General features: G+C 38.2%; 4 protein-coding genes and 1 pseudogene across 7 annotated transcripts in view; 2 read left to right on the forward strand and 3 right to left on the reverse strand.

Annotated features, from left to right (window-relative positions):
- Window positions 1–182: 182 nt before the first annotated feature.
- Window positions 183–15,597, reverse strand: part of LOC127799388 (nuclear transport factor 2-like) — a 28,862-nt gene continuing 13,447 nt past the window's right edge. Inside the window, exons 1-10 of one of the 4 annotated variants that reach the window (XR_008022614.1) lie at window positions 4,867–5,063; window positions 4,525–4,659; window positions 3,829–4,135; window positions 3,350–3,612; window positions 2,625–2,808; window positions 2,250–2,371; window positions 2,092–2,157; window positions 1,736–1,817; window positions 703–1,110; window positions 183–378 (exon numbers count right to left, since the gene is read on the reverse strand). Coding sequence is in view for 3 of the 4 variants with exons in the window: in XM_052333381.1 (XP_052189341.1) it covers window positions 905–1,110; window positions 1,736–1,817; window positions 2,092–2,157; window positions 2,250–2,371; window positions 2,625–2,808; window positions 3,350–3,612; window positions 3,829–4,135; window positions 4,525–4,659; window positions 4,867–4,905 (1,404 nt within the window). In the remaining variant the exon portion in view is untranslated. The other 3 variants (XM_052333381.1, XM_052333384.1, XM_052333383.1) reach the window with 3 other exon arrangements.
- Window positions 6,642–8,577, reverse strand: LOC127799391 (28 kDa ribonucleoprotein, chloroplastic-like; annotated as a pseudogene).
- On the forward strand, window positions 10,998–13,921 carry LOC127799384 (pentatricopeptide repeat-containing protein At4g02750-like). Its single transcript, XM_052333374.1, has one exon. The coding sequence runs from the start codon at window positions 11,047–11,049 to the stop codon at window positions 13,036–13,038; it is 1,992 nt and encodes a 663-aa protein (XP_052189334.1). The 5' UTR covers window positions 10,998–11,046; the 3' UTR covers window positions 13,039–13,921.
- LOC127799393 (mitochondrial import receptor subunit TOM9-2-like) overlaps window positions 14,828–15,597 on the forward strand; it is a 27,904-nt gene continuing 27,134 nt past the window's right edge. The window contains exon 1 of the mRNA XM_052333388.1: window positions 14,828–15,203. Within this exon, the coding sequence (XP_052189348.1) occupies window positions 14,862–15,176 (315 nt within the window). The 5' untranslated portion in view covers window positions 14,828–14,861 and the 3' untranslated portion in view covers window positions 15,177–15,203. The remainder of the gene's footprint in view (window positions 15,204–15,597) is intronic.
- LOC127799134 (uncharacterized) overlaps window positions 15,544–15,597 on the reverse strand; it is a 960-nt gene continuing 906 nt past the window's right edge. The window contains exon 2 of the mRNA XM_052332881.1: window positions 15,544–15,591. Within this exon, the coding sequence (XP_052188841.1) occupies window positions 15,544–15,591 (48 nt within the window). The remainder of the gene's footprint in view (window positions 15,592–15,597) is intronic.

Genomic DNA, 15,597 nt, shown 5'->3' on the forward strand with positions numbered 1-15,597 from the left:
CTCCCACTAAATATGCTGTCTATGTCTATGCCCTGTTCTTTCGGCCGCTAATGATATATATAAAAAGTCTTGGCTGTGCAAGAAGAAATGGCATCCCTCCGCATGAAACTTTCCAACTTGAACTTAGCAAAGGAGTAGACCTTGCAGTCTATTACTATTAGTCAAAGTGATACACTGATAAAAAAAAAGGGACAAAAATCAATTTAGTAAAGCTAAGCTGTGCCCATTTCATTCATTCAAATCATATGCAATTTTTACGTATCAACATAACATGCTCCCATACTTTGTCCCCCCATACTTGGCCGCGTGAAACCAACATAACATGCTCCTCCCCCACCTGTTGCAATTTCCTGTATAATATAGAAGCTCACTGCAACACTGGCCATAAAAGTAAACTATATTATTACGGAACTCCACTGATGCTACACTACACTAGAGCAACAGCAACCCACCCCCAATCACAAGTGAAACGGATGGTGGTAACAGTCAGCAATTCTATTTTACTTCATTGGAGACTGGAGAAAGGACAAGAAGAAGAATCTAATGCTTATTTTCTTTGAGAATATGTAAATACAAACTACTACAGGAAAGAGCTGGGAGATCAAATCTATAGAAACAAAAGAATCCCAAAACAAGGACGATACAACAGGCACACACACCAATAAAAAGTCCAATTTCAGATCAAAATTGCGAAATCATTACCTCTTAAATTATGAAGTCCACAAAGGAGAAAGAATTGGGAATCCAAAACAATTCCTTCAAAAAATTCGTAATGGATCTCCCTAGTTGCATCTGTTTCAAACGTGTCCCCTACAAATAATATTGAGGTCTTGAGATGATGTGAATGTGCCCAACTCTGATGACTTCAAAAACTTATTCCTGGCGCTGGAGTACAACTGGAATCTCACTCCGACTGTTTTGGTCCACTCCTAGATACTTGGTTACTCAAAAGCCCTCTGTCTTGCCGGGCAGCAGGTCGGTAGAAACCATTGCCTCTTGGTCTGTTGTAGTCCCTGTCACCACCATCTTGGCCATTTACCCTACTATAACTCCGAGAATTAAAACGCCCCCTGGGAGCCTCCAAGTAACCACCCCTGCCTCTACCCCGTCCTGTTTCAATGTCAATTTTCTTCTATTAAAGAAAAAATTATTTGTGCCTTGATATAAAGCATGTGTCCTATTTTATCATTGAGAATTACAGAGAAATCAATATTTAAATTTTAACAATTAACAATCCTATTATTAGTACAAATATAAAACTTCCAGTAGAAATATATACAATCGGAACTGAGAAATCAGAACCCAATGTGCAGGGTCAATAAACAACAACATCCTGAAAGCCAAAAAAATTAAAAAAAAAAAACAAATCTTACACTATATTCTATTTTCAAACTAAATTTAACTACCATCCTGGGTAAACAAATAAATTTGGTTGGAAGGCTAGGATTGGTGTAACCAACCCCACCTAGTGCAATTCAAGCTTGTGATTGTTGTTGATAAACAAAAAACTTTGAGAGACTTAACTAAACAACCAGTGTCAAGTGATGTCAGCCAGGGCATTGTAAAACAGACATAGGAACCTAGCATGAAAATTTATTTTCCCTGTTAACTACAGATGGCACAAATATTTAGGGCACTTGTTATCAATTCCAATAATAAGACACGTGTACCAGTTCTAACTGTCAAAATACCTCATCCATTTGCTAAAAATCAAAAGGAGAACTAAATTACATACTTCCTCCTCGAGATACATTGGCTCTGTTTGCTCTCCGTCCTTCAATGAATACTTCTTGTCCGCCTATCTCAACCATAGAAGCCTACAGAAAGATGAAACAAAAATCAAAAGGGCAATCTTTACATCATGCCTCCTAGATAGGAAACATAATCCTAGGCATTGCATTAAGAGACTAGACAACTTGTTATCTACTCAAGTTAAAATTAAAAATGAGAAGTGATGATGAAAGAGAAAAAGGTGAATCAAATTCTGATCTTGAAAATGAAAGGGCAGGATGCCAACATTAATATGAATTCCACCCGGAATAAAATCAAGAATAAATAATTGAAATAAAGTTGAAGGTTATAAATTCAGACCTTGATTGCGTTTTGAACACCAGTAATATCTTCAAATTCTACAAACGCATAGCAAACACCAATATCCTGTGCATCAATGCAAACAACAGTAACAAATTAGTATTATTTTCCACCAACAGCACAAGGGCACATGTAAGAGCCAAACTAAACAAACAAACCTTTCGGTTCCTAATGGCCACAGCATCAGGCTTGAGTTTACCAAACTTCTTAAATTCCTCTTCAATTTGGGAAACAGAAACCGTAAGTGGCAAATTTCTCACATAGACTGACTTAATTTCACCTGAGAATAGTCAGAAGAAATAAGGGCAACGCACAAAAAGCAATGCCTGTATTTTTGAGGAATATTGTATTAAAAAAAAAGAACAGAAAAATTTATCAATGCAAAATTAAATGAGCAGAACTGCTCGCATAATTTTATGAGCAATATTTTCCCAAATACATCTGCTTTAAAAGACCTATTGCACAATTAGCAAAATGAAAAGACCTCTTGGACTGTTTATGACAATATATGTCATGTAAGAGAAAAGGTCAACCTTCATCTTCAACAGCTAATACTTCCTCTGTACCCTCAGCCCCCGAATTTTCAAAAGCAAGCGATGATGGTTCAGACTGCTGAGCAGGTTGTTCTGGCACATGATTCCACTCAGAAACAGGAGGTACAGATTTGTTGGATGAGGCATGAGGTGGTGTTGACATTACAGATTGTCCCTTGCTAACCTGCAATTCAAATGACAATCACACAAACTCAATCATTCTTTACTTGCTAAGATTGGCCAGTACACAGAATTCGTAAGTTGGCCCCACTAACACAAACAGTACAAAGTTAATTAGCTGCAATACACTTATAAACAGACCCCATGAATTTTCACTGGGAAAGATGCATAAACCGTACTTTTTATGAAGCAGAAAAAAAGTACAAAGTAATTCAAGAGCAGAATCCTTGACCAGGGTAGGCATAACAGGAATTGATTCCAACCTCTACTGTTTTTATGCCACCCCCCCCCCCCCCCATCCTTCTTTGGCCTTGGAATAAACAGAGAGGAAAAGAAGTGGAGGGAGGGTGAAAACAACCTAGAAAAGGAAAAAACGATAAATGTGGTTGATCTTTTTTTTTTTTTTTATTTCTTGCTAGCTGGGTGATCTTTTACTTGGGGGGCAGTGCTTCTCTATCCTTAAATTATGTGGATTACAAGCCTATCATTTAAGCACAAAGTCATCAGTATGTTCATGTACAATGCAAGAATTAAAGTATACATACAATAGAAGCATAAGTATGCTTTTGGGGCTCCCCAATATGTTCTTCAACAGGAACAGACAATTGCTCTGATGCAGTTTTCATTGAATTTTGAAGAGAACCATTTGCCTGTGCAAAACTGTCTTCAAGAATGCTTTCAGCCTCTGGGGCATGCTGCAGCCGTTGCTCCGGGAAACTGTAGTTATCAACTGGACCATTTTCTTTTATATCAGCAGGAGGCACAAATTCCATTGCCTGGGTATCACCACCCAGCATATAGTTGGGTGCTGCAAAATCCATAATCTATTTTACATATAATGAAGACATAGTAAATGTTTTCCTTTTAAAACAGTTAGCAGGATTAAGCTGATTATAGTTATCAACCATCAAAAAATGCTATATTTCTTCCATCCACCAGGTTATTTTCCCTTGGTTTTATACTAGCCCAACATTTTGCATAAGACCATTTGCAATTTAAAGGAATGCAGCATTCATCATAATACCTGGTTCGCCAATGGTAGCTGGAGCATGTACTTTAGAGTCAAGATTGCTCTGGGGTAAATAAGCTACTGGAAGATGTTGAATAGGATCCTCATCAATAAAGTGAAAGATATCATTGAGAACAAAGTATCCTTTCTCCTGAGGAGCAAGGAAAAAAATCTGTGCAAATTTCTTCTGGCCACTGAAGTCCTTTACATGAACAGAACCTGAAACCATCACAAGAACCCCTCCATTCCAAGATTCAAGAGAATGTGCCGTCTTGATCTCTATTCCAGTGTAGTTGAGAGACATGACAAGTGTGTGGATTTGCTGCCAGAAGGACATGAGAAGACATTCGCTCATAATTCGCTAACATTCAAAATGACAAAAATATAAATTCAAAAGAATGACTAACATGGAGCCAAGAGAAGTTTAAGTTGCACCCTACTTTCCAAGGAAGCATTTATAAAGCAGTAAAACACAGAACCAAATGGATCCTCAGCCTTAAGCCGTGACTGGAACAGTGAAAAGGTCCAATTCTGATTTAACTAAACTCAATCTTGCGTATGAAATTCACGGAGCAATATAGGTACATAGTACAATTCTTTTAATTTTGCACCATTAAAATTATAAAATATCATATTGGTCCTTTAGCAATTCAACACGAAAAATACCAATAAATAAATAATACACACAAGGAGACAAACAAGACAAAATACCAGCATTCCAGTGGCCGCCTCTCTCGTGCTCCCGTCGATGCGAAGCATAGTGCTGATATCGCTGTAGAACTGGTGAACATAATCGGGCTGGTGCTGAAGTACCTGGTAGTACTGCCCGACAAAGTACGTCCCCACCTAAAACCACCCAAAAAACCGAGATCTTCATTCTATGTTTTTGAATCCAGAAACTTTCCATTGAACACGGGAGCACTACTAATGAACCCGAAAAAATCATATGTTTCACAAACGTGAGGCGTCCATTCACTCTCGTCTCACTTCCCAATCCAACCAAAAAAACCAACAAGAAAAATGAATTTAGATTGGAGGGAGGGAGGGGGCAACCTGAGCAGCAGTGACGGGCAAGTGGAAGGGAGTCGCCATGAGAAACAAACCTTGGAAGCCCTAGAGCTCGAGTTGAGCCCTAGATCTGCAATGCGAGTTGAGATCTGGGAAGAAAAGCGTAACCTGAGGACAGTGAGAATGAGATTTAGAGAGAGAAGTGGAGATTTTTAGAGAGAGAGAGAGAGAGAGAGAGAGAGAGAAACCCTAGAGTAGATTTGGAAGAGGAAGAGGTGGCTGATAGAGTGGCTCTTCCCTGTTCGGCGCTGGTTTTTACGGCTCTCTGTGTTGCTTCGTGACCGTTCGATCCCTGTCTCCCTCTCTCTCTCTCTCTTAAAGCCTTCTCTCTTGTGCCATGCTGGCGCTGACTTGTTTTGAATTTATTTAATAACACAAACAATAAATTAATTATTTTATTAAAGCCTTCTCTAAAGTTTTATGAAATTCTTTAAAAAATATAAAATAATCAACGTCTACCATATTCATCACCATCTATTATAATCGAGCATCGTGCTGTTCATATATAAGAGGGTTCACATGAATTTTTACGGACGCGATTTTATTGCGATATTTTGACATCAAAATATTATGATATATTGTGGGATTTTTTTCACCCCCTTTTCTCTTTCCCTGTTTGTCTTGCCTTTGTCTGCTCTCGTCGTCGTTGCTGCAACCTCAACGCTTCACTGGTGTTATTTCTGGGCCTCTCACCGCCTTGCTTGCTCTCGTCGTTGCCTCGCCTCCTCTCACTGCTGCAACCTCACAACCTCTTGTCGCCTCTCACCGCTCGTCTTTGCCGTCTCACCTCCTCACTGTTGCATCCTCCAACAACCGACGACCACCCAAAGCAACAGATAATGCAACGGGCAACGACGGTCGACAAGCTACAAGGGCGAGGCAAGCGAGAGAGAGATAGAGGAAAAAAAGTTTGGGTCATTTATTATAAGGGTCAATGAGTCATTTTATCAATCTGTAAAGGGTTTTGTAACCCTCTCTCTGTACAAACAGCATTATCCAAATTGATACCATCCGCACAAACAAACTTATTTATGTACGATAAATAAGATGACTTATTCCTTTAAAATAAGTGAATTAATTTTTATCGTACTAAAAATAAGAGACATTCATACTAAAATCATGATAGAACTACATATTCTTATTAAAATTTTGTTGAGATTAATGTATAAGTAAAATTTAAGAATTAATCAACAGCTCTCCTATTATTTGCCATATTCAAGATCATAAAAAGAAAACCTTTTAAAGTCATAGATCAAATTCATCTCAAATCCTCTCTCTTTAATAATGTAAAAAATACAAAAAATATTATCTAAAAATAAAGAAATCTCATCTACTATTTTCATTTGTTATCACCATTACACGAGTTAACTTTTATTTCACTGAACAAAAATCTTAGATTCACGCCATTCTGAATAAATTGAATTTTAGCGAATACTCATGGCTAAGTCCATACTTTTACTACTATATTTTTATTTTTTTTATATGATCAATTAAATTTTTCGTTATTTCAATTGTATACTTGAATCTATATTTTTATATTAATTTAATTTTAATTTTTTAATTTTTTTTTCATTTGACAACTTAAAATTTTTATTATTTTGATTACACCTCTCCACCTACATTTTCAACAACGAAAAATTCGAGTTATCACATAAAAAAAATGTTAAAATATAGAAGTTAAATTAACTAAAAAATACAAATAGAGATGTATAATCAAAATAACAAAAAAAAATCAAATAACTAAAAAAATGTAAAATGCATGGATAAAAATATAAATTTGTTGAATACCCATTGAATCGAGTAAAAAATGTTTTTGGGGGGGGGGTTTGCTTGGGATTCTTGGTACAAAAATCAAAAGCCATTACAATGTTGTCAAGCACATCACACCGGCATTTAACAGAAAATAGGGTTGAAATGGACATGGCTTGTCAGCCAACAACAGCCATCGATCGCCATCATCAACAGATGCAATTACATGGCTTTTCAAACAGAAGGGTCCCAAGAAATTAAGGATATGAAGGTGGAAAAGCTATAGACAAGTGCAAAAGCAAAATTAGTTGAATTTGAAGCAATGCCATTGCCAATTGCCATCCAGCCTTGATCTGTCTGTCGGTCTGTCTGTCTCAAGTCAATCTTTACATTTGTGTTTCCATTGCTATTGCCGCTTCCCTTGCGCCAGGCTGACTCGCATCGCTCGGCCTTCTAGTTCCTGTAAGATGGGAGCAAACGCAGCCGATGAGTGTCGGATTGAGGCAGCTATCTTGCTCAAGAATGTGCCTAATTGAGATGAGAAGGGAAGAGGGGAAATACCACTCCATTAAGGGATTCAAGGGCGGCATCCATCTCGGACTTGGTCAAGTAGCAGACGAAGCCATAGCCGCGAGACCGCCCTGTTTCTCCATCGTAGAGCACTCGAGCTCCAACCACATTCCCGTACTCTTGGAATGCTTGTGTCAAGCTCTCAGAGGTGACTGACCAGGCCAAGTTCCCAACAAAGAGCTTGTACTCGGTTTCTGGGTATAGAGGCTCTCTTGCCCTGGGCTTGTCCGAGAAGTTCACCCTCAGGGTCCGGCCACCATATTCCTGATGTGACAAAGTTTTATTAGGGAAATCAGCTGAAGAGCAAAGATTCGTTGGATCAAGCAGCTCTTCTACTTCTGATTCAACAGAAGCTATATGTTTTCTTGTGAATCGACGAAAGCAACTGGGGAAAGAGAGTTTCTTACCCTTCCATCAAGATTTTGGATGATTGCATTGCAGTCTTCGATGCTACTCATTGTCACAAATGCAAACCCTCTGCTTCTTCCACTGTCTCTGTCGTAAAGAACCTACAGACCATTGAACCCACGAGTGACCCTCTTGGGATATGAATAAGAAGACTGCTTTAGGCTAACAAGTTCTAGTACATCTCGTGTTCAGTCTGATTATACCATATAGAACACTATTTGTATGAATATTAAGTGAGTAATGACCCATATCACAAACAAGGCTGAAGATCAAGCTGAAACTCCCTGTAAACCTAATCGTTTAATCAGAATATAAACATCCGATATAATCTGAACTATCTTTTGAAACGTTTTTATGTTGATGATGATAATACTGCTTCGAATGTTTGCAATTTTAACAGAAAAGTAATGATAAGAGAGGATTCTACAAACCTCAACTAGTTCGGGACTAGCATATTGTTGAATGATTCCAGCCAGCTGAGCGCTGTCACAATGATAAGGCAAATTGCCGAAGTAAAGCTTGGTGTTCGCAGGATCAGCGGCGCCTCTTCCTCCGGTGGTGGCGGCGGCGCCTCCATCTCGGCCTCGGCGGCGGCGGCCGCCTCCTCCTGCGCCACGGCGGCGGATATCCTGGGGATCCGCCACTTCTGGGAGAAGGAGAGGACTTCGGCGGGATGAAATTGAGACGCTAGTCCTACTTGCAGCAGCAGCACCCTGCTGGGTGGAGGCCACTCGGAGGAGAGGATCGGAGGGCCAGTTGTTGTTGGAGCGGACGCACTTGAGGGTCTGCATGGAGGTGGAGAACGATGAGCCTATAGCGGCGGCGGCGGCGGCGGCCATCTCGCCGGAATGTGGTTGCGGAGCGGTGGGGTTTGGTTCGGTTCCGTGGCTTGCAGTAGCTAAAGTGGGTCTCTTTCTTGGAGCAGAGAAGAGAAGAATACAGAGATGTAAGTGCAAGCTATCTAAAGCTTATGTGGTAGGATTGTGTCCAATCATATTGTGAGAGAGATACAGAGACAGATAAGGTTGTCATCTCTCCAACAGGGGCAGTCTTGGAATTGCACTATACATAGTAACAACATTAACATCGTAAGGGTCACCTCGTGACGCGCGAGTATAAAATATCAATACAAAAATGTGTATTGATATGAAAAAAGTGGGAATTTTTATTAAATTCCTCTCCCCTTCTCTTTGATCTTTTTTTTCTTCTTTTCTCATTTTTTTTGCTCACTCTCTCTTCCCTTTTTGTCTTTTCCCACGACAACCATGTTTTCTATTCTTCTTAAATGGCATTCCTTAAAATTAGTAAGACAAGTTTATATTAAAATATTTTTTGAATTAAAATATAAAATAGTCAAAATAATGAGAAGTATTCTAAAATTTTTATAAAATTAAATGACACATGCGTTATTTTTTTTATTTATAAGGATCACAATAAATTTATTTAAAAAAATTCAGATAAGAAGTCACATAACTTCATTTCCAATTATCACCAGATAAATTTAACAAATATAATAAAACACATTTTTATCTATAATACTTTTCATATCTCATTTTTTTTAATCTATATCTTGGTTAATAAATCAATTCCGTTTTCTTTTATAATTATTTTTATTTATTTATTTATTTTCCCTCGCTATCTATAGATTTAACAAAACCCTTAGTTTGCAAATTTGCATCTCTATAAATTGAACTTCGCAATAGAAGGGTCTTTCAATTTGCAATTATATAATTTTCAAATCAAATTTGTGTAATTTTTTTGGTTGACAATGACAAAAAAAAAAAATAGATAGAGAACTTCAAGGCATAAATGACGTTTTTTTCGTAATAATGGTAAAGTACATATTTTTTTTTGTCGCTTTTTATTTCTCTATCTCTTTGAATTCCTTTATCAAAGCCAATGAACTCAAATTTGAGTTCCTTTGGCTTTAACAAAAGAAGCCCTTCCACCACAAAAACTTACTCAATTTTTCTATAGAAGTTCAATAGAGAGTTTGGTAAAAATAGATTGTTTTTTTTTTTTTTTTTAGAATTGTATTAAAGAGAAATAATATAAAAATAGAGAGAAGGGTGTTTTCACATTGTGAAAAATTAATCGTTGTTTATTAATTGTAGAGATAAATGATAAACAATTCATAATATCAAGAGAAGTCCTTGCTATTTTTAATATTTTAAGGGTGCATATCTTATTTTGTCCGACGTTTAGAATTGGTCAACCGTGATTCGTTGGTTCGTACTATTAAATAAACAAAGAAATAAAGAAAGAAAAAGATACACCGAGAAGTGTTGTATGGTTCGGTCAACATTCCTTCGATCGGTTGGTCCCCTGCAAGAACTCTGATGTTCAAGTGAGTAAATGAGTAGGAAAATATGCAGCGTATCAGTAGGTTAACAGAAAATCATACCTTGGCTCTGGAAAGAGCTTACTGATACAGGAGGAGGAGACGTTCTCCTGTGCACATGCATCGTCCGTCTACAAGTGATGAGACTGAATATTTGGCGCCGACAAAATCTTCATTAATGAGGATGAGATTTAAGGTGGGTGTACGAATATTCAGAGGTGGCTGCAATGATGTTGCTTGCAGGCTGGTATAAGGCAAGGATGGGACTGGCATGGGCCAATAAGTGGGCTAAAAGGATGGAGCCAGATTGGGCTTGAATGGCTTATTCAAAATAATACTCATTCCATCGTTACTCTTTGGTTATTCCTTGATCTCTTTATCATGAGAGCTGCACAACTTAGTCAACGAGCTGGGAGCCTCACTAGAAGTGTACTTGGCTAGGTTAGTGAACTGGAAACGTCACTTGGAGCTTACTAGAAGTATCACTGGGAGCTCGAGTTTTAGCGATGTGTAAGCTTGCTCTGACGAGCTTGGCTTGGAGCCTATTGGGGTTCAGACAATTGGGTCGGCTTGCTGGGCTTTAAGCTATTGGGTCAACTTGTTGAGTCGAGTTCAGCCCATAAGGTGTAGTGCGGGAAATATGTATAACAAATACCATGGAGTGTTTAGCATAATTCACCTAAAAGAAAAAAATATTTTATTTTATGTGTAATGTTGGTATTATAAATATTATTATTATATAACATTTAATATGTTAAATTAATATAAACATATTCTTTCTAAATTGATAGATAAAATTACACTTAATTGAGTTAATTTAAAAGTAATTATCAAAATAAAAATAATTAAATAAAATTATAAATTTACAAAAAATAATTGAATTATTTTTATCATTATTTATAATTTAAACGGTAATGTTAATCATTGTTTTTTAAGCGATAATTAATGTATTTTATTTTAAAACAAAATATATTACTTTTTAAATAATTAAAAAAATGAGATTTAAGGACTGCGCCGGTTAATAACCGAAGCAGCTTGGGACCATTTATGTCTGCTTCCGCTCCGAGTCTCCAGCTACCTTCTAGAACTAATGGAGAATGTTCTTCGCTGTTTATGCTGTTCAATTGCTCAGATTCACCAAAACCCCTCATCTAAAGCTATCAATAAGGAATTATACCATAACAGCAGCATTTCCCAACCTAAAGCCTCTCAACTCGAGGATCACAAGCTGCATGAGAAATGGTTTAGTTGGAGAAGCCCAGAAGCTGTTCGATGAAATGCCTCGAAGAAACACCGTGACATGGAATGCCATGATTCGCGGGTACTTCCAAAACGGGATGTACCATCAAGCGTTACATCTATATAACCAAATGCCAAGCCGGGATATCTATTCGTATAACACGGTGGTTGCCGGGTTAATGCAATGTGGTGATGTGATTGCTGCAGAGGCAGTTTTCGGTACTCTACCGTTTACTGATGTCGTCACTTGGAATTCCATGATTTCAGGATATGTTCACAATGGGTTGGTGGATGAAGCCATTCAGATGTTTGACAGGATGCCTTTGAAAAGTGTGGTTTCTTGGAACTTAGTGATTGGTGGTTTATTGAGTCGTGGAGAATTGTATTTGGCCGAAGAGTTGTTTGAAGAAATGGATACTCCTGATGTTGTATCTTGGACTATTATGATATCTGGGTTTCTGAGTGCAGGGAAGGTTGTTGAGGCTCGGGAATTTTTTGATAGCATGCCTGTGAGGGATGTCCAAGCTTGGAATACAATGATAGCTGGTTATATTGATGAGGGGTATCTTGAAATTGCGGAAGCCTTATTTCACAAAATGCCTGAGCGGAACGGGAATTCTTGGAGTGGAATAATAACTGGATTGGTGAATGGTCAGCGGATTCGTGATGCTACGAGCCTTTTTAATGAAATGCCACAGAAATGCCAGAAGTTGTGGAATTCAATCTTGATGGGATTAACAAGGAATGGACTTGTGAAAGAAGCTCACGCAGTTCTTGAGAAAAAACCATTTGGTGATGTTGTGTCCAGGACAATTATGATCATTGGATATTTTGATATTGGTGAGGCTCAGAATGCAGTTCAGCTCTTTGAATTGATGCCTACTCAAGATACAACAGCCTGGAATGCTGTAGTGTCTGGATTAGGACAAAATGATCACGGTGAGGATGGCTTGAAATTGTTCGTGAGAATGAAAGAGCTAGGTTTTCCTCCTGATGAAGCTACATTTACTAGTGTACTCACAATATGTTCAAGCTTGCCAACTTTGAATCTTGGCAAACAGACTCATGCACTAGTTATTAAGATGGGTTTTGATTGTCTTAATGCAGTTTGTAATGCAATGGTTACTATGTACTCCAGATGTGGGAACATGCATTGTGCATTGCTGGAGTTCTCTTATATGCTCAATCCTGATGTCATTTCCTGGAACTCTATTATCTGTGGATTAGCTCACCATGGATATGCAGAGGAAGCACTTCACATGTTCGATGAAATGAGATTGACAGATACTAAACCCAACTTAATAACCTTTACAGGAGTTCTTTCTGCTTGCAGCCATGCTGGATTAGTAGAGCGAGGTAGGCACTACTTTGACTTCATGAAATATAAGTGTTTTCTTCAGCCAATGACTGAGCATTATACTTGCATTGTTGATCTTCTGGGTAGATTTGGACATATAGATGAAGCAGTGAACTTTTTGGATCAAATGATACAGGATGGAATTGAAGTCTCTGCAAGTGTTTGGGGGGCCTTGCTTGGTGCATGTAGAATTCACAAGAATATTGAGGTAGGTATAACAGCAGGGGAGAGGGTTCTGGAGTTAGAGCCTCATAATTCTGGTGTCTACATGATTTTGGTGGAAATGTATCTAGATGCTGGGAGGAAAAGTGAGGCTGAGAACACAAGGGCTCGAATGAAAGAGATGGGAGTGAAAAAGCAGCCCGGTTGTAGTTGGATTGAAGTGAACAACTGTGGGCATGCATTTCTTGCAGGGAATAGTTCACACCCTGAGTTTTATAGCATCTGTTGCATTTTAAACTTGCTGCTGATCGAGATGGAGAATGAGGATTGATAACAAATAGTAGGCATGTCAAGACTCAAGATGTACTTGCCATGCCATTATAATTGTTCCTCTTTATTTGTCTGGGCTTCGCCTGAGTGCCCCTCATTCTTTTTTGTTTTGGGGCTACGTCTACCCACAAGAGCACAGGCCTTGAGCTTGGCACGATCAGAACCTTAAATATTCGATTTTATCTTTTGTAACTGACTTACCATTACCAGAGCCACATATTACTCCGTACTCACTGGAGGTTTAATTGCCATCCTAAAGAAGAGCTGACTGCATTAGCTGAGTGTGGATGAAATCTATTTACCGGAGAAGCTATAGACAAAGCTCTGCCTGTGGAAGTTGGAGTTGCCCATTAGACAGCTTTATCAAAGGCTAGACAGCTTGCAGAAAGCAGCATATATATGCCAGGGAGATAGAGTCATATTCTCAAGTGACAGCAAAGTTGATCCCTCAAGGAGGCAACCGAAGTTTCTTGTTCAGAGCCTCAGTGGAGGATTGAAGTTCCCGCTGCAGAGGTGCAGAAGGTCGACAGTTAGAATGATAGGGTGTTAGCCTTCTCAGTTGCTTGTAGTTTTCATCTCTGAAAGCACCAAAAAAGCTGAAGATGAGCTCTACAATTTGCAGGGCTAAGTTGAAGAAGCAGGGATAAGGTGCAGACTGCAGAGCAAGCAAAATGGATGAAGCTCATTGAAAGACTAAAAGCAATGAGAATGCTACATAAATCTGTATCTATCAATGGCAAGCATAGATAGATAGCAGACCGATGGAAATTTGAGCATACTGTCTTTGAGTGGTACTTGTAGTAATTGCTGAATCTTGTTGGAATGGCAAATGATAACTTGGTGTGTCAAATGATAAATAAAATTTAAGTAGTTGGATGTGTTAACCTGCTAGGGTTATTTCTTTGAGTGTATAATCACTGGGGTTTTTCTTTATTAATAAATGCCCAATATGAAACATAGTTATTGTTAGGAAAATGAGTATGTAATCCTAATTTTATCACAATGTATAAATTTAAGATTTGTATTCACTACTAATTTTAGCGTTATGAATCCACATCATCCGAATAGCAGATTATTTTTAGAGAAATATATTTTTATTGCAATGTTCTAATTTTATTACTCGCTCAATGATTATTTTTAGAGAAAAATTATTAATATTATGAATTTTCTGAATAATTATTTTATTAGTGCTTGAAAATTTTTCAAATAACAATTGTCGGATGACTTATTTTATTAGTATTTGAGAATCTTTCAAATAACAATTGTTGGGTGACTTATGAATTCTCAAGAAGATCTCTTAAAAGCATCGAGAGAGACTCTAAATGAGGTTGCTCAACTTTGATTTCGATTACTTGAGTTAAGGGTATTAAATCTTATCACTCGGTCAATGATTACCCGATAATCTAGTCTCTCAATGATTACTTGTGAGTGTTTCATTTAAATCTCTCAATCACTCAAATTTGACTTTAATTTTAATTAATTCATAAATTTAGAAAGAATTTCTTGAAAATAGTCAGATAATTTACTCACTCAAATTTCATAAGATAAGCTCTTAAATGAGGTTACTCGTCTAAATTTCTCATTTAAGTCTCTCACTTAGATCTCTCGATAGGTTAGTAAGTATTTTTCTTTGTATTTAGGCTTTCCATTAGGCAGATTTTTATAGATACGACATATATAATTTTTTATAAAATTCCTAACGTTATTACGTCTCTCATTTCTAAAAAATAAACGGGAAAAGCAAACCCTTTTCTTCTTTCTTTATCCGCACCTATATATATAGATTTACGTTTTTTCTCTCGGCTTTGTCTTTCTCCGATAGCGATGGCGGCCGAGGGCGGAAAGCGGTGGTCACTGAGCGGATCCGGCGGCAGCGGCGATGGTAGCGAAGGGGTTCTGTCTCGCGTGTCGCAATCGGCGGTGGTGTACAAGGGCAAGAAGGTGGCCTCCGACGCCGCCTACATGACTAAGCGCCTCCTGAAGAGCACCGGCAAGGCGGCGTGGATCGCAGGCACCACCTTCCTTATCCTCGTCGTTCCCCTCATCATCGAGATGGACCGCGAGCAGCAGCTCAACGACCTCGAGCTCCAGCAGGCCAGCCTCCTCGGCACCCCCACCCCCGCTGCCCCTCAGAAGTGAAGCTGTTTTCCTGTTATGTGTTTCGAGGTAGGCGTTGTTTTGTTAGGGTTCTTCTTGCTCTCCTTGTGGAATTAGGGGTTTCTTGGTCTTATGCTTGTTAAAGTTTCTTTATGTGAATTCTGAGATTATCGACAACAATTTAGAGATCCTTTCTTGGTTTGCAGTGGTGAATTAATATTAAGTATTTTCGGTCTCTTTTGGCTGGGGCAATTTTTTATTTGCAGTGGCATTCGATAATCTATTCTTGCATAGGTGTGTTTATATTCGATATCATGTGTTGGAATGCTAGTGTAGCTGAGGGTAAGGCGGAGGACGATCGCAATTTTCTTCATTTATGTTTTTCTGAGGTTTTTTATGAATTTGTGGTCTATTCTGTTCGGTATGCAATTTTTAGTTTGTTTGACACAGGCCAATACTGTAA

This window comes from Diospyros lotus, chromosome 4 (genome assembly GCF_014633365.1).
Source record: "Diospyros lotus cultivar Yz01 chromosome 4, ASM1463336v1, whole genome shotgun sequence".
NCBI classification, from domain to species: Eukaryota; Viridiplantae; Streptophyta; class Magnoliopsida; order Ericales; family Ebenaceae; genus Diospyros; species Diospyros lotus.